At 41.4% G+C, this 17893-nt stretch overlaps 1 protein-coding gene across 4 annotated transcripts in view; it reads left to right on the plus strand.

Annotated features, from left to right (window-relative positions):
- Positions 1-689: 689 nt before the first annotated feature.
- Positions 690-17893, plus strand: part of CAMSAP2 (calmodulin regulated spectrin associated protein family member 2) — a 120031-nt gene continuing 102827 nt past the window's right edge. For 3 of the 4 annotated variants that reach the window (XM_004756244.3, XM_004756245.3, XM_004756246.3), the window contains exon 1: positions 690-1754. In XM_004756244.3, coding sequence (XP_004756301.1) covers positions 1616-1754 — 139 coding nt within the window. In that variant the 5' untranslated portion in view covers positions 690-1615. The remainder of the gene's footprint in view (positions 1755-17893) is intronic. The other variant, XM_004756247.3, reaches the window with a different exon arrangement.

Consider the following 17893-nt stretch of genomic DNA (forward strand, 5'->3'; position numbering starts at 1 on the left):
TGTAGGTCTGAAGATACAGGATCATGGTGAGGGGTGGTTTGCTGTGTGAAAGAATCCATGCTTTATTTGCAGGAAACGGGGAGGCATTGGTGGATGCGCTCCCTCACTTAGTGAGAACGCTTAAATGGAGAGCATTGTGTCCCCAAAAAAAAAAAAAAAAAAAAAAAGTATCTTGATGTAATGAAATTAATACAGGTTTACGGCTTCGCAGGTTCTCAGTCCGGGTTGAGGCTCTAGGTGTGACTCAATCAACTCAATTCATCTAATTTTTTTGTGGTCAATCAGCGATAACACCTAACCCTTACAGTTACTTCGAGTTCTAAGTAGGCTTTATGCACACCAGCCTTGCAGCAAAGTGTGTGTCCCACAGCAAAGCATTTTTATAAATATCCGTTCTCTCTGCTTAACCACTGGGTCGCTGAAATACGCGAGCTATCGCTAGGCCCTTCCCTCCGCTCCCTCCCTTCCCTTTCCCCTTCCAGCAGTGTGAGCTGCAGCAGCCGAACGCCAGGGACGAGGAGGATGTCCACTCAGGCGAGCACGCCTAAGTGATGATTAAAAAACAGCCGCACCGAAGCCCGGGCGCGGGCGGGGAGCGAGGCCGGGCATGCTCAGAGGGCCGGGCGGGCGGCCGCGATCTTGGCGGCCGGAGGGAAGCCGGGCGGGGGCGCAGGCCGGAGCGGCGCCGGCGCGCATGCTCACTGCCCGCATCTGCTCACTCCCTCCAGTGCGGCAGCCGGAAAACCGCAGCGGCGGCGGCGGCTGACGGGGAGCGACCGAGCCGGGCGGCGCAAGGGGGGAAAAATACCAGGGCAGGACTGATAAGGGCAGGACCGAGAGCGTGGGATTTACGGCCTCTGACGGGCCGCTGCCTTCGCCGTCCGCTGGGAGGAAGGTCCGGGAGGCGGCGGCAGCGACGGCGGCCGGAGAAGGAGGCGACGGCGACGGGAGGGGAGCGCGGAGGAGGGGCCGGGCCGCCGGCGGCCTGGGAGCCGCAGTGATTTTGACGTTTTCCTGCGCTCGGTCTCCGGCGGCCCCCGACCCGGCTGCGCCGGGGGACCGAGGGAGCCCCCGTCCCGCGCGCCTGGCTCGTCCCTTGACTCGCGGGGGCCTGAGGGGGTCTCCCCGCTCCGAGGGAAGGGAAGCGGGAGGCGGGGGCGTGCGGGCACCGCGATGGCGGGGACATTTTCCACAACGTGATTGTTAAAGCTTCCCCCCCCCCCCCTTAAAATTCCGGGCCCTTCCAGCCTCCCCCTCCCCCCAAGCCCGTGTGACTAAACGGAGACAAAGGGGAGGCGGCCTCGCTCACACGCGCGCTCGCGGGGCGGGTGGCTCGGTCGGGCGCCGGCGCGGGGCGGACGGACGGACGGACGGACGCTGCGCCGTCACATTCCTATGCCCGGGAAGAGCGGCGGCGGCTCCCGCTGGAGGCGGCAGGCTCGCGGCGCGGACAGCTGAGCTTCTCCTCCCGGGTCGCCGCCCGGGCGGGCCTCGCCCCGGCCCCGATGCTTTGAGCTTTTCCCTCCCCTTCCCTCCCCCGTCCCGACCCCCGCGGCGGCGAGGCCACACCATGTGAAGGTGAGAGCCCGGACATCCCGAGGAGCCGCCGTGAAAGATGGGGGATGCTGCAGACCCCCGGGAGATGAGAAAGACTTTCATTGTTCCAGCCATCAAGCCCTTCGACCACTATGATTTCTCCAGGGCCAAAATCGCCTGCAATCTGGCCTGGCTGGTGGCCAAAGCCTTTGGAACAGGTAAGTGGTGTCTTCCTTCCCTCTTCTTCCTCAGGACGTACACAGGCCGGTTTTTTGTTTCCCATCATCGGATCCCCGCTCCGTGTCTTCTCGAACAGGTTCAGGAAAATGATGGGGGACTGGGAAGATAAGAAAGAAGAGAGAAATAAAGCAGCTTTGGTCTTAAATCAAGTGCCCTTGCTTAGGTGGGATTTACCCGGATTTCTTTCATTGGAGAGCAAAACGGGTTTTCTTTTTCCAGGGAGCTATTTTATTACGTTTTTACCTAGGGTGGTTTTATTTTGTGGTATTTTCCTCATACATTTCCCCCTCAGTCATAATTGTGATTACACCACCAAGAAATTTGAGTTGGTCTCTTTATTATTGGAAGGCGGTGGATGGCACATAGTACTGTATTGATTTTGACATTTGTAATGATGGCTGCTGTTCAGACTCCGTGGAATGTAAGGTGGCCTGTGTCGAAGGACAGGGTTCGTTTTGGTTGTCATTCTTAAAGCCTGTATCATCCTTTCCATACACATACACATTCTAGGCTCTAGTAAACCATTTATTTAAAACTAATATTTAGCTTGCTGATTGTGGGGTGCCATTGTCATTTCCTATTATCAGTGAGACCTATTCCTTTTGCCAGACGTATTTTGGCCTCATAAATTAAGAGAAACAAACAGGGCCTACTATGGGATTTTTTTTTTTTTTAAATAGAGTTTTTTTTGAGAGCATGTGCTGTTGACACAGATTGTACAGTGCAGTGGCAATTAAACATTCTCTCCGTTACCCAGTCTTTGCAAAATAACAGGAAAAGGGCCTCCTGTTGTAATTCCTTAGCGTTTGCTTTCGGAGCCCATGTTGTAGAGCTCTGAAAAAAATTAGAGAGCTTTTCATAGGAAGATGCTGGTGTAAGGAAATTTTGTCTGGTAACTTTAAGAATCATTTTGTAAGATTTCTGTGCCCTGGATAATAAATTTTAGATGTGTAAAATATTTGTAAAAAAGTTTCATAGTATTTGCAGACTTTTCTCCAGATGTTAAATGTAAGGTGGTTTTTTTTTTTTGTTTTGTTTTGTTTTTTTATGTTGCTGTTTGTGGGAGGAGAATGGCTTCTTTCCACTATGAAGACTGAAAATATGGGAGTTAATGGTTTAATTGATTCTCAAACACCATAACAATGTTTTCAGAGCTGCACATGTTAGTTAACTAGCAAATGAATCTCAGTGTTTGGAAGATTATTTGCATTAGTTTGAGGGAAACTTTAACGTGATTTTATGTTTATGACAACTTTTGTTTTATTTAAATTCTTGTACTTTGATATTGAAGTAGATATTAAGGTCTTAAAACCGGCATTAGGAGTAAGTATAATTAAAACTCATTTTGAGATAATTTACATTTTAAAGATTTATTTGGAACTAAATGTGTGGAGTAACACATAGGAGGAAGCTTGAAGTGTCAGTGTGTTTTTATTTTCTGGCAGCATTGATACCAGCAGTGAGAGTAAGAGATGTATTTTGGTTTTAATATATGCAGCATGCTGAAGCTAATATCCATTTGGAGGAGAAATGAAGCTATTTAAGTATTTAGAAAAGATAGAGGGTAATTTATGTAATGACCTACATGGAAAAGCAGTGTGTACAAAATGGAAGGAAGAGGGAACAACAGAAATATTTTCTTTCCTTCTGAAACTGAGAGGATGCTTATAGTACAAGATGTCAAAATGTTGCCCTTGATTCACAAAGGCTACTAACCAGAAAATGGCCTACTTTCTGGATTTGTGTCAGGCAAGTTCGCTAGATTCCGGACCACTTGGTGAGGAACACATATTGAACACCATTGAAGAAGAAAGGAAGTGAAAGGAATCTAGTATCAGTGGAATCTGCCGTGTGCTGGGTGCTGTGCTAGATGCTTGGCATTATATTGTACGTTAGAGATTCATAGCAACTTTGTGATATTCGTAGTTTGTTCCCCATTTCCCCCAGGGCACAGGGAGGTTAAACAACTTTACTACTATCACACTTTTAGTAAGGGCAGAGATATGTTTTCACTTGACTGACTCCCAGAGGTATGGCATTGGTGGAGGCAGGGCATACCTGCTATATACTCAGTTCTTTAAATACATTGCTTCATTTATTCCTGCAACAACCCTCGAGGAAGATACTATTCTCATTTTGCAGATGAGCGAACAGGTTCAGAGCTATTAATTTGTTTAAGGTGAAACATCTGGCAGGTGGTGAATTCTGCATGCCAGCTCAGGTCTTTATGACTCTGAGGTCTTTGCTCTTTACACCACTCTGCAGAGTGTGAAAAATGTGCATATAGTACCTGTTAGAAGTCTTATTTATTTATTTATTTTCTTTAAAAAGTGGGCAGATCTTTTTTTTTTTTTTTTTTAAGATTTTATTTATTTGACAGGCAGAGAGGGAGGGAGAAGCAGGTTTCTTGCTGAGCAGAGAGGCCCATTTGGGGCTTGATCCCAGGACCCTGGGATCATGACCTGAGCCGAAGGCAGAGGCTTTAACCCGCTGAGCCACGCAGGCGCCCTGAGTGGGCAGATCTTAACACACTCTTGGATGGTTTAGATGAGTATTGTTGGCACTTGGTTACATTTCCTTTGGCAACAGTTGGAATGGATAAAAAGATCATAAATGCGATGAGAACCAAACTTAGAAGACCTTAAGAGGGTAACTTAGTAACAAAACTCAATACATTATTGAGAATGTTATGTTTGTGCATTTTATTCTTTAATCAACAACCTTTCAAAGGTTGTTCTATTCACTCCACATTTATATGGAGTGAATAGAGAAAAAGTAAGGTTTCGTTTCTTTTGATGTAAATATTCTTCATTTGCTGTAGACACTTAAGCAGCAAGTGTTAATAGACAATTAAAAAAAATAGCCCAACTTTAAGTTTTGATTTACTAAAATCACTTAAAAGATTTATTTATGTATTTGAGAGAGTTGGAGAGCTCATGAAGCAGGGGGAGGGGCAGTGGGAGAGAGAGAATCCTAAGCAGACTCCTTGCTGGGTGCAGGGTTCCATGAAGGGCTCGATCCCAGGACTCTGAGATCATGTCCTGAACCGAAATCACGAGTCAGAAGCCCAGTTGACTGCGCCCCTTACCTATCACTTTAAATGACTTTTCCAACACATACACTTCTAAAGTTTACTCCTTTTCAATATATCAAAAATTAGAAAGTTTCTTAGAGAAAAATGACTAAATCAATACCTGAAGACCCTATATATCATCGTTAAAGAAGTGATTTTAGTGGGGTGCCTGAGTGGCTCATTCAGTTGGGCTTCTGAATCCTGATTTCAGCTCGGATCATGATCTCAGGATCCTGGGACAAAGTCCTGCGCCTAGGGCTCCCCACTCAGGAGGCAGGCAGTCTGCTTGTCTTCCTCTTCCTCTGTTCCTCCCCCTGCTTGTGGTGCAGTTGCTCTTTATCTTTCTCTTAAATAATAATCCTTCAAAAAAAAATGATAGCTAGGAATTAATGATGGGTGTAGAATGAAGTTATTGAACCGTGAAAAAGAAATAAAGCACTAATATTGCAATACCTAGAAAGCAGATAAAACGTTTACGTTATTCAAAGTCTTACATCGGAAGCTTTGAGTCATGTTCTTCTCATTACACTAAAAATATTCCAAATAGCCCAAATCTTAATAGCTTATTTTGTAGAAGAATGCAGATAACAGTTTTGATCAAATGAAGAATAAGTTTGTTTAGATGAATTTTAATAAACAGATGCTCATTACTTGAAGCACATTGCAAAAGAGGAAGTTAAGCTACATTGTCTCTACTGTATTTGAACAGCTTAACCCATTTAAGCAGTGATATTGCTGAGTTTGCTTTCAGTGTTCTGTTCCTTTAAATCTTGTAGGGAAAATGGTGGGTACAAAACCTCTTTATGAATTTCTTGAATTTGGAGTTCTTAACATGGAATTTAAGGCCAACTTCCCAGTATTAGTTTATCATTTCAACTTTATCAACTATTCTTCTTTTTTTTTTCTTTATATCATTCTCCTCTTCATACCATTTTCTATTATATATATACCTTGTTACATTTCTTTGTAGGTCTGAATACATTTTGCTGTTAAAATCCTATGTTAGCTCTGACTTAGGCATGTGGGAAAGTTGTGATGACAATGGGTAGCATTGTGGGTAAGAAAGACCAATAGCAGAGAGGCAAGTTTGGGAGTTCAAGCAAGATATCAAGAAAGCTTATTGTAGAGTGGAAATGAGAATAAAGCTGCTAATATTTATTAAGTACTTGCTGTGTATCAAGCACTTTGCATGTCATATGATTTTAATTCTTGTGACAGCATTAAGAGGTAGAAACTATTAATCATTCCTATGTTACTGATGAGGAGAATGAAGCTCAGAGGTTTAGGAACTCATCCAGAACCACTCAGTTTATGGAGCTGGGATCTGAACTTGGGAAATCTGACTTCAGTCTATTCTGTTAACCACTGTCCTATATGAGGAGAAGTGAAATTAATGGAAAACAGGCTAAAGATAGAAAAAATGTTGCAGAGTTATAATCCCTCGCGTTTCTAAATGACTGAATTTGGGGTACGTGGGAAATAGTTGAAATAAAAAGGTAATATATAAAAGGATGAGGTCACCTGAGGTTTTAAGTAGGATGAGGTTACCTGATGTTTTGAGACTTAGTGACTGGGAGGATGAATCACTGTGCCATTGGCAGAGATAGAGAAAGCAGCACGTTGTAATGGGAAGTCAGCTTTGTTTTGGAGCCTTGAATATGATGCATTTTGACCAAATATCTAATCTGAGAAACTTAATGATGTCGATAGCTATAAAATGTAGGTATATAGTATAGTTGGGAAGTTGAGGCTAGAAATAATATGCACAGAGTCTTCTGTGCATCATATGCAACTGAAATTGTAGTAGATGTGAGGATGCCAGAATTTAGGGTAGTGAATACTTAACAGTGTTTTCGGGGGAGCCCTGGGGAGAAAGGAGGCAGAATTAGAAGTGGTCAGAGACTTAGGAAGGGAATTAAGAAAGTTTAATAATACTGAGGCCCTGGAAGGAAAAATTTCAAGGGGGTGGTCTTATTAACAGTGTCAAACACTACAGGGTTTTATTTTATTTTTATTTTTTTAGAAGATTTTATTTTATTTTTTTTAAAGTAATCTCTACACCCAACGTGGTGTCACACTGTCAACCCTAAGATCAAGAGTTGCATGCTCTTCTGATCGAGCCAGCCAGGCCCCCCCTGCAGGTGTTTAAACCATGCCATTCTTTTAAGAATTTATGCTCTAGTAAGGGAGATGTGATACATGTGTAACTATAGTAGAGTTCAGGAAATGTATAAGAGCCATGTGACTGGGACGTGACATGCAGAGGGAGGGAGAAGTAGCAGATGGAGAGAGGACACTCTCAGCCTCAGTGAACTGAGAAGGAAGACCTCTGAAGTGGAGGTGGTAGTTAGATGACCCTGAAGGGAGTCCAGCTGAATGGGAAGTAGGCATTGTAGGCGGAGGAGATAGTATGTGTGCGGGCATGGAGTTTTGAAACCAGGGTAGTGTTAGTGGAACAATAGACCATAAGGAGGCTTATGTAATGAAATAGTGGGGGATCCAGCTTGAAAGGTAAATTGGAACACTGTTGTTTGAAGAGCCAGTTTAAGGAATTTGGCAATTATTTTGTAGATAAATTACTCTAAGCACATTGGATTTTTTTTTAAAAACCTGCTATGATGAATTTATTGAACACATACTTTGTGCTAAGTACAGTTTTGAACATTTTTTAATTGTCAGGCTTTTTAAATTCCAAGAACATCCTATTAAAGTGTATACCATTTTATTTCTTCCATTGTAACTCTAAAGCAAGATTTCCAACCACAGAACAATTGGCTGGCCAATTTGTTGTGGAGGGCCATGCTCTACATTGTAGGATTTTGGCAGCATCCCTGGCCTCTACTCACTAGCTGACAGTGTTCTCCACCCTCACTTCCACTCCAGCTGTGACAACCAAGAATGTCTCTGGACCTTGCCTCTGTCTCCTGGGGGGCAAAATGACCTCAGCTTGAGAATCATTGCTCTGAAGATTATAAGATTCACCTGCAATTTTAAAAAGGTTTTTGTACATTAAAGTCCAAGTTGATTTTAAGAACACATTCTGATTTCAGACGTCTTCAAATGGAAGATAAGAATTCAGGAAATTGGGTAGTTTGCTCTTTTTGTTAATGAGGAAACAGAGGGTTTAAATAACTTGGCTTTATCATCCAGCTTGTGATTATAAGTGGTGGAACCACAATTGGAGTCTAATCCTTTATGATACTAAAATTTGTATTTTAACCTTTATATTATATGCTTTCTCTAGTTCATTACAGTTATAGTATAGTTAAGAACACATGGAAACCTTTCAAATATAAGTCTTAAATTTGTTTTGCAGAATTTGAAAGTATATTAAATCTTTCTTTTATTTGATAAATTAGTACAGGGATAGAAAATATATTTAACCTTGGTGTGTCATTTCAGAGTCTCCCCCCATCCCCAGCGAATCTAGTTTTCCATGTAGACTAGCTATTGGACCTTTGTGATAGGTAAATTACAAATACTAATACTTAAATAATTACACATTTATTAATAGTGACAGGCTTGGTGCTTTAGCTCAGATAACAGTTGTTTTCATTTATGACACTTAGCACTTTCCATTCTAAGCTTTGCACAGTTTTCCCTTTTTAAATGTTGACTCTTCATCAATATAATATTTTAGATTTAAGTCCTATGCAGTAGTATCTTTCCAGTTCTCCTATTACTATTTGCTTCTTTTTATTTTCTGGGGCATTTTCTTGAAGTACTCTTCGTTCCCCCTACTTGCTGAAGAGTTGTGATAATAAACATTTATACACTGCTTTGAGTTCTGTAGAAAAAAAATAAATTGCAGAGTGTTAGAATTCAGTCTCACACTTTGACCACCTTTAGATATTCTGTTTACCTTTGTAGAATGGGGTTATGTTTCTTACAATAATTTCAAAATATTTTTCACTACAAACTAGACAACATAAGACAGAGACTAGGCATATAGTAATAGAGAGGCCACTGAGCTCTGTCTGTAATCCTTACAGCTGTACTCTGCTGTGTTATGCCCAGTAAGGTTTATGAAGTATCTCTGTCCTATTTTCTTTAGATAAAGAGATGGAATTTCAGTTAATAGAAATATCCTTTAATCTCCCTGCTCCATATTTCACAAACCTAGGCTCCTGGGAATGTATGTGTTTGATCTTCAAAAGTTATTTTGAATGTGCTCTTTCCTTCACACCATTTTCTGTCTCTAAAGTAAGAATTGTATGCAGATTCTAAGTACTTCAGGCTCTTGGAATAAAAGACATTTGATAAAACTTTTAAAATATTTTAAAAGACATTTGTCCTTAACAAATGTTAAGTTTCAAAGTACAGTTGACCCGTGAACAACATGAATTTGAACTGCATGGATCCATGTATACACTTTTTTTTCCCCCAAGAAATATATTGAATCATTTTTTTGAAGTATATGATCATTTGAAAAAGCTTGTAGATGAACCGTGTAGCCTGGAAGTGGTGAAAAAAATTAAGGAAAGTTAGGTATAATTGTGAGAATACAGTATATAATAAATATAACATGCAAAATGTGTTATCAACTGTCTATGTTATCAGTAAGGCGTCGGGTTGACAGTAGACTATTAAGAGTCAGGTTTTTGGGGAGGCAGAAGTTATATGCGGGTTTTTGACTGCTTGGGGCATGGAGTTGGCACTCCTAACCCCCTGGTTTGTTTGATAGTCAACTGTAGATTGCTTTATTTTTTTCTGCTGGCATTTCCTACTACTCTCAAGATTCTCTTTTTCAGCTGTCTTCTTGTTTTCCCTTCTCTTTTTTGATGATATTCTAATAAAGGAATTGCTGACCTTGTTAATTTTTCTCTAATTCATAGTTTTGTAGAACTTTGTAATGTAACAAATTTTGAAACAGCAGAAATAATTCTTTTTCTAGCGACCTCCTTTTTTTTAAGTAGATACTAGAAATTTTGATTATAAGATCTTGAAAACTTACTTTTTGACACAAAAATATTTTTTGAAGAGGTGAGACAGGCACAGATTGAAAACTCAAAAGGTATAAGAGAATTGATCTAGGAAAAATCTTCTTATCTGGACCCAGAGCTACTCAGTTTGTTTTAAGTTAGGTGACATCATCAGAAACCTGTTTTTAAAAAGAGCTCTTGGAGTACATTAAAAATGATTAAATTTGGTGGCGGGGGGATCTGGGTGACTCAGTTGGTGAAGCATCTGACTCTCGGTTTTGGCTCAGGGTTGTGAGATGAGATCAAATGTAAGATTCTCTCTGTCCCTCTTCGTCTGCTCCCCCTACCCCCAACACTGTCTCTCTCAACCTTTTTTTTAAAGATTTTATTCATTTGTCATAGCGGGAGAGAGAGAGAGAAAGCACAAGCAGGGGGAGTGGCAGGCAGAGGGAGATGCAGACTTCCTGCCCAGCAAGGAGCCCGAGGCAGTGTGGGACTGGGATCATAACCTGAGCTGAAGGCAGATGCTCAAACCGACTGAGCTAGGCAGGCAGCCTTCTCTTTCTAAACTCTTAAAAAAAAATTAAAAAGGGGGGTGCCTGGGTGGCTCAGTCAGTTGAGTGTCTGCCTTCGGCTCGGGTCATGATCTCAGTATCCAGGATCGAGCCTCACATCAGGCTCCCTGCTCACCGGAGAGCCTGCTTCTCCCTCTCCCTCTGCCTGCCACTATGCCTACTTGTGCTGTCTATCTCTCTGTCAAATAAATAAATAAGATCCTTTAAAAAAATTAAAAAGGTAAATTGTATGTTATGTATATTTTACCACATTAAAAAAAAAAAGTATTTCTTGGAAGTAGAAAATGTACTGGAGGGAGACCAAGAGTTACAAAGAAGGAAATATTTAGGAAGCTATAGTCCAGGTGGGAGATGGTAACACCTTGAATTTGGATGGTGGCAGTGGATATGGAAAAAGGGGATGAATGTAAATGTTCAGACTTGGTAACTGATTGGACATGTGGAAGCAAAGATGAGAGTGGGGGAGTGTTGAGATTGCTTCTGTTTACTGAGAAAGGGCACAGTAGAAGAGAGCCATGTGGAAGAGAGTTGTGTATATGGAAGAGAGTTATGTGTATGTATGTGGGAGAGGACAGCATTGAATTTGAGGAATATCTAAAATGGTGGTGTGTGCATTAGTCCCTTGAAAATTCATATGTCGAATTTAGAAGACCTCTGGGATGATACACATAAGTGGTTATAAAAAAAAGTGAGTAATTGCCAGTCACTTTGAGGGAAGGTATGGAGGAGAGAGAAGGGGACCCAAGACAGGAGAACCATCAAAGGAGCCAGACTGAGAGAAGCCAGAGAGGACAAAAGTAAGCCAGGCAAGTGTAGAATCTCAAGCACAGGGAAGAGAACATTGAGATGGAGGAGAATAAGGTATAGCTGAGCAGGAAGTCTCATAATAAAACTGTCAGATTTAGCAATGATGAAATTATTGTTGACGTGGCTGAGAACATATTGAGGGGAATGTAGAGGCAGAACCATGACCAGAGTAGGTTGAGAGTTAATGGAAGACCATGTCAAAGTATCTTCACTTGTAGCAGAAAATCCCTCTCAAATTGGCTTATAGGACAGAGGATTTATTGGCTTACATAACTGAAAAAGTTCTGAGGCAGGATGGGCTTTTGATCTGATTTGATCAAGGATCCAGTTCTATTTCTTAGTGATTCCCTAGCTCTGCCCTTCTTGTGTGAGTTTCATTCTCCCACGGTCCTCTCTCTGTGGAAGCAAATGGCTGTGGTAGGTGTAGGCCTCACATCCACATATCACAGTATTCAGAGCTCTTTCCTAATCACTGAATGGACGTTCTGTATTCTCTTTTTTCTTTCTCTTTAGAAGATACCAAATATGTGCAGTGACAATAAACTTTTATGTACTCTTTATCCAACCCCCATGACCATCAACTCATAGCCAATCTTGATTTATCAGTTACACTGATTTTTTTCTAGCCACACTGACTATTTGAAACAAATCCCAGACATTGTATCATTTCATCTATAAATATATTAGTTTATATCTTCAAAGTCAGGAACTCTTTTTTTAAACATAACCACGGTACTGCCATCATCACAGCACTGTCTGTCACAGCACTCTGTATCATCAGTGTTAGGATTTCTCGGATTGTCACATGAATCTTTGTTTTTATTTATTTATTTTGTTTTATAGTTCACTTGTTCCAGTCAGTATCCAAATAAGGGTCATATTTTATAATTGGTTGATAAGTCTAAGTGTGTTTTTTGTTTTTTTTTTTTTAAATATATAGGCTTCTCCTACATCTCATTTTGTCTTGCTTGCCTTTATTTACTGGAGAGAGTATTTACAGAGTGTCCTTTAAAATTTCCTGTAGTCTGGATCTCTCTGGTATTATTTAGTAGGTTTCTTATAAGTTGGCAGTTAAGTCTATAGGATTGTACAGATTGAAGTTTATTTCTTTCTTTTTTGGCATACTTCACACGTGGTACATATTTCTACCAGGAGGCCCTTAATGTCTAGTTAACTCTCTGACTGTCATGATTTCATTTATTAGCTGGAAAGCTCCTTTAAAAAGAAACTTTTCTTGGGGCACCTGGTGGCTCAGTGGTTAAGCCTCTGCCTTCGGCTCAGGTCATGGTCTCAGGGTCGTGGGATCGAGCCCCGCATCGGGCTCTCTGCTCAACAGGGAGCCTGCTTACCTTCCTCTCTCTCTCTGCCTGCCTCTCTGCCTACTTGTGATCTCTGTCTGTCAAATAAATAAAATCTTAAAAAAAAAAAAAAAAAGAAAAGAAACTTTTCTTTGTCAAGTATATGGTTATTCTATGTGGGAAATTACCTTAATGAATGGTAGCCTTCAAGTATACTACCAGGCAAACTACTCCAGAGGTCACAGAAAAAGAAGGGCTCACATATAAAAGGGCTCATATGATTTAAAATGCTTAAATCATATGGTTTGTTAAATCAATTTACAGTGAGAAGCAAGGAGAAAAAGATGAGGTAAGTTAACATATTTAAGGTAGAACGCAAGCAGGGAGAAAGAACTGTGCTCCCTGAATCCTGCAGTGTACAGTGTTTTTATGTCCATCTCTTTCTGCTACATTAGCCTTCCCTAATGATGATGGTATGGTCACAAGGACTGGAGTTGAAGTTTGAACAAGGAGGCCCATAGTGACACATAGGCCAGTGATACACACTTGTATCAGAGAGACAACAGGAACAAGCATGTCTGCCACAGCTGTAGCTTACCCATAAGCCTAATGAATAGCAATGGGTTTTGTGTTGCTTGGTCAGGGGACAGATAGGCCAGAATGGGTGTCACCAGTGGGTGGCCACATTAAGGTCTCAACAGATATTAAGTATTCATGTATATTTAATGTTCACTGCCTCTTGTTTGTTTAGTCTCATACATATTCAATATGTCATGGATATTAAGTGCCTAGATACCTCATGAATATTAGGTATTTTTTGGGGTTTTTTTCATTCCTTTATGTTTAACATACACATTAACCACTTCCTTTTATTTAACACATTCTTTGGATTCTGTGTTTAACAAACTTCTTGCTTACTAGTGCTTATCTATACTTTCACCTATATTTTAAAAACCACAAACTTACTCTTTTATAATTGAATAGAATAGAAAGTAACAGTACATTACACTGAGATACAGGGAAGGAAGGACAAATAGTATGTTCTTCCTTTCATTGGGGATGGGAATTGCACGAAACTGAGTGGATCACTGGCCCCCCAGAAACTGAAAGGGTAAAGAATGGGGAGAAAACCATTCTCAGTAGTGACCAGAATGTACAAAGGCAAAGGTTCTGTATTGAAAGGGTGTGTGATTGTTAGGAACTGAATGTGGCTAGCAGGGATGCCTAATACAAAGTGGTGGGTAGGGACAGGATTACTTCCTCCTTCTAAGGTCCGAGGGAGGATTTTAATCCATTTTTTTAAAAAGGATTTATTAGAGGGAGAATGCAGAAGCAGGGGAGGGGCAGTGGCACAGGCAAAGGCAGAGGCAGAGGGAGAAGCAGACCCCGGCTGAGCTGGGAACCTGACTTGGAGCTCGATCCCAGGACCCTAGGATCATGACCTGAGCTGAAGGCAGGCACTTAACCAGCTGAGCCACCCAGGTGCCCTGAGGATTTTAATCCCTGAAGGTGCTGAAGGTCTTTGAAAACCCAAAGGTTCCATGGTGGTGTGTAACATCAAATTTGCTATGGCAAATAAGCAAATTCTGGCTGTAGGAGAGTATGGTTTGAAATAGGGACAGGAGTGGATGTGTGAAGGCGATGAGGAGTAAATAAGGTAATTCACATGAGAAGCACCGATAGCCTGGACCCCGGGAGATGTGAGTTGACACTGTGGGAAGGGGATGGATTTTATCTGGGGGCTGAGTAGGAAGGAGGCATTACTGATGACTGCTAGGTTTCTGGCTTGTGCAACTAGATGGATAGTGGTATCGTTCATCGATGTGGGGAATGCTGGAAGATGGTCGGGTTTAAGGAAAAAGACTGATTTGGGACATTTTGAGGTTTCATAACTTTCAGTGTAATTTCAAATATGTAACAGTAGTACAAAGAACTTCCGAGTACCCTTTAGCCAGATTTACCAATTGTTAACAATTTGTCCCATTTATCATTTTCTTTTTCTCACCCTCCCACATAAACACGTGTGTATGTATGTATATGTACATGCATATATACATAATATTTTCTGAACTGTTTGAGAATGTATGAGAGACATTGTGTTCCCTACCCTTAAATATTCCAGTCTGTGTCCTAAAATGAAGGATTCGTTTCTTCTATATAATATCAATAAAATTTATAAAAATCAGGAAACTTAACTTTGCTATGATATTATCTAATCCACAGTCCAAATTCCAATTTGCCAATTGTCTTAATGACATTATTGCCTCCCCCGCCCCATTCCAAGATCCATTCCAGGATCAATGCATTGCAGTTAGTTGACTTGTCTCTTTAGTCTCCTTAAACTGGAATTGTTCTTTGGTCTGTCTTTGTTGTTCACGATATTGCTACTTTTAAAGATGGAGCACCCTGAGCTGCATGCTGAGGCTGGCCCTCTGGATTCTTCCCTAGGCATTGTCTTAGCTCTTGCCAAACTTCCTTCACTCTGTAGTACAACCAGCCAGTTCTCTGCAGGGGCTGACTGGGCTGCCTCCCCTCTTGCGTTCTTATCCCCTGCTCTGGAGTGTGGGCTCTTATATAGCAGCTGTCCCCTCTATCTTTGGTCCGAATGATTGGGATGATGATGAGATCCTGGGATGGATGCTGGCGCTGAAAGTGTCCCAACAAGAATACCCAGACACTATGAAGAAAAACAAAGCGCACAGAGACCTACCTGCTCCCAGACAAGGATTGTTGGCAATCCAGACACTGGAGACCATTTCCTAGCCCACTCCTCCTCCTGCCATCTTCTTTGGCTTTCTTTTTTCTTGTCCTTTTCCTTTCCCTTTCTTCCCTTCCTTGGCATCTGACCCACCCTTGCACCCCCTCTCATCACTGCTACAATCACCACCTGTTTCCACCAACAGACATACCCTTGTCACCCCCTTATAGAGCTCCATACCTGCATTGCTCAGGGACTTGGGCAAGAGTGCCTGGGAGGCACCTAGAGACAAAACAGTTGGCATCTAGGCAGCCACAGAGGAGAGATGTTTAGCCAGAGGGGATTTCCTTACCCTCCATTCTTCCTAAGATTGAACAGCTTGACATCTTCCCTAATATATAATGATGTTAGGGAGGTTGGTGGGGCAGAGGGAGAGGAAAGAAGTAGGAAATTTCTCCTCTTAATGCTCCATAAGGTATGAGCCCACAATTTGATTTTTTCTTTCATTAAAATTTTTGTCTTACAGGGGCAGCTGGGTGGCTCAGATGGTTAAGGGTCTGCCTTTGGCTCAGGTCATGATCTTCAGATCCTGGGATCGAGCTCCAAGTCAGGTTCCCAGCTCAGCCGGGGTCTGCTTCTCCCTCTGCCTCTGGCTTTGCCTGTGCTTTCTGTCTCTGTATCTCTCTCAAATGAATAAAAAAAAAAAAATTAAAGTTTTTGTTTTATAAATACAGTAGACCAGTTATTTTATAGAATGTCAATTTGGATTTGTCTAAAGAGTCTTCTGGATTAAAGTTAGGCAGATCTGGCAGAATTACCTCAGAAGAGATGCTATATCCTCAGTAAATTGTATCAGGAGACAGATAATGTTTGTTTTGGTATTGGTGATGTTACCTTTGATCAGTTGGTTAAAGTGGTATCTGCCATGTTTCTGCACCATAAAATTATTCCATTTTGAGTTGATAATTTATGGGGAGAAGAATTGAAATGTCCTGTTCGTCGAACTTTTATCTGCCATTTTAGCATACAGTAATGATTCTTGCTTGTCAGTTATTACTATTGATTATTACTATTTTTTCCCATTTATTAATTGACGTTCTACAATAAGAAATAGGTTTTTCTTTTGCTACTTTTTCATTTATATCAGGATGGAGTCATTGATTCTTGTTAATTCAGTGGGTTATAATCCTTTATTATCATTATGTATTTTGATGTTCATATTGTCCCAGATTTGGCCAGTGGAATTGCCTTTCCTCTGGATCCTGTGTCCTCTTGACATGGCCCCATCATTTGGTGGCATTTTCTTTCTTTTTGGCACATGTGCACAAACCTCTCCCTCCTGCCCCCCTGCCCCATACATACAAAGACATTCTTAGCTCCTCTTGTACTTTGTCTTCTCCAGCTCTGGAAATCGCTGTTTCTTTCCTTGGTTTCTTTGAGAAACCAAGATATAGATGCTAGGTTTATTCCTTCTGGGTGTTCACAGACAGAGCTAGGGAAGACACACATAACATAAAGTACATCTATTTCTTTCTCTATATAGACAGATATAAAACACCATGTGTTCATAATGATGCTTTGCATTTTAGTCCAACACCAGAGTTCATTCTAGTCTTTCTAATTCATTTCTAGTCCCTTCCTATATTTGTAACTCCCCTTGTCAGTGAAAAGCTTGGCACGCATTTTGAATTTGGGGTTTCTTTGTGACATCCAAGTGAAGAGTTGAGTAGGCTAGCTGGCTTACAAGGATCTGAGACTCAGAAGAGGTGCTTTAGTCTCATAGGGTAGTGGGAGGAGTGGAGGAGATAATTTAAGCTCAGGAATGCTGAACAGCACTTAATACATCATTTTATAAGCAGAAGGGTAGAGGGAGTTCATCTCATTTGAAGGCAAAGCCCTATGGTTAGGTACTTTATGTTGTTTTAGTAAACATTTGAGTACCTGCTATGTTCCAGGCACTGTTTTAGGTGCCAATGACACAGGATGGAGAAATATCCTCCTCTCCTTGAGGTTACATTGTAGTGGAAAGAGGCAGAAATAAACATACATATTATAGAGTAGTATTAACTGTTACAGAGAGGATTAAAATAAGATTACTGAATGGGTGGTCAGGGAAGGTATATCTAAGGAGGTAATGTTTAGCTGAGATCAGAATGGAATGAGCTATATACGTGAAGGTTAGAGGGAGGAACATTAGAAGCAGAAGGAAGAGCTGGTGTACAGGCCAAAAGGCACAAACTAGGCATGCTGTCACAACAGAAAGACTTGGATGTCTGGAGCATAGTGGGCCATTGTGGGAGGGGAGATGGGGTAGAAGAAGGAGGAGGCTGAGTCATATCTGCAGAATATGGAGAAACTTGAACTCAGAGAAATTAATTACTCAAAATCCTGTAGCAGGTAACTGGTAAAATTCAAACTCCTCTTTTTAAATCCAAAGCCCGTACTTTCAAAAAGCCCCAGTTTTCCCCACTATATCGTGCTGCCTCCTAAAGGTAGTGAATGTAGGTTAACTGAAAAGAGGTTTGGTTTTGAAGGTTTTACTTCTTTGCAGAAGAGTGGCCTAGGGAGATAACTAGGGAGGTAAGTATGTATGTATGTATGTATTTTAAGATTTTATTTATTTATTTGACACAGAGAGTGAGAGAGATCACAAGTAGGCAGAGCAGCAGGCAGAGAGAAGGGGGAAGCAGGCTCCCTGCTGAGCAGAGAGCCTGATGCAGGGCTTGATCTCAGGACCCTGAGAT

The sequence above is a fragment of the Mustela putorius genome, unplaced genomic scaffold (assembly GCF_011764305.1).
Source record: "Mustela putorius furo isolate JIRA1106 unplaced genomic scaffold, ASM1176430v1.1 tig00000508_pilon_pilon_pilon, whole genome shotgun sequence".
Classification (NCBI taxonomy): domain Eukaryota; kingdom Metazoa; phylum Chordata; class Mammalia; order Carnivora; family Mustelidae; genus Mustela; species Mustela putorius.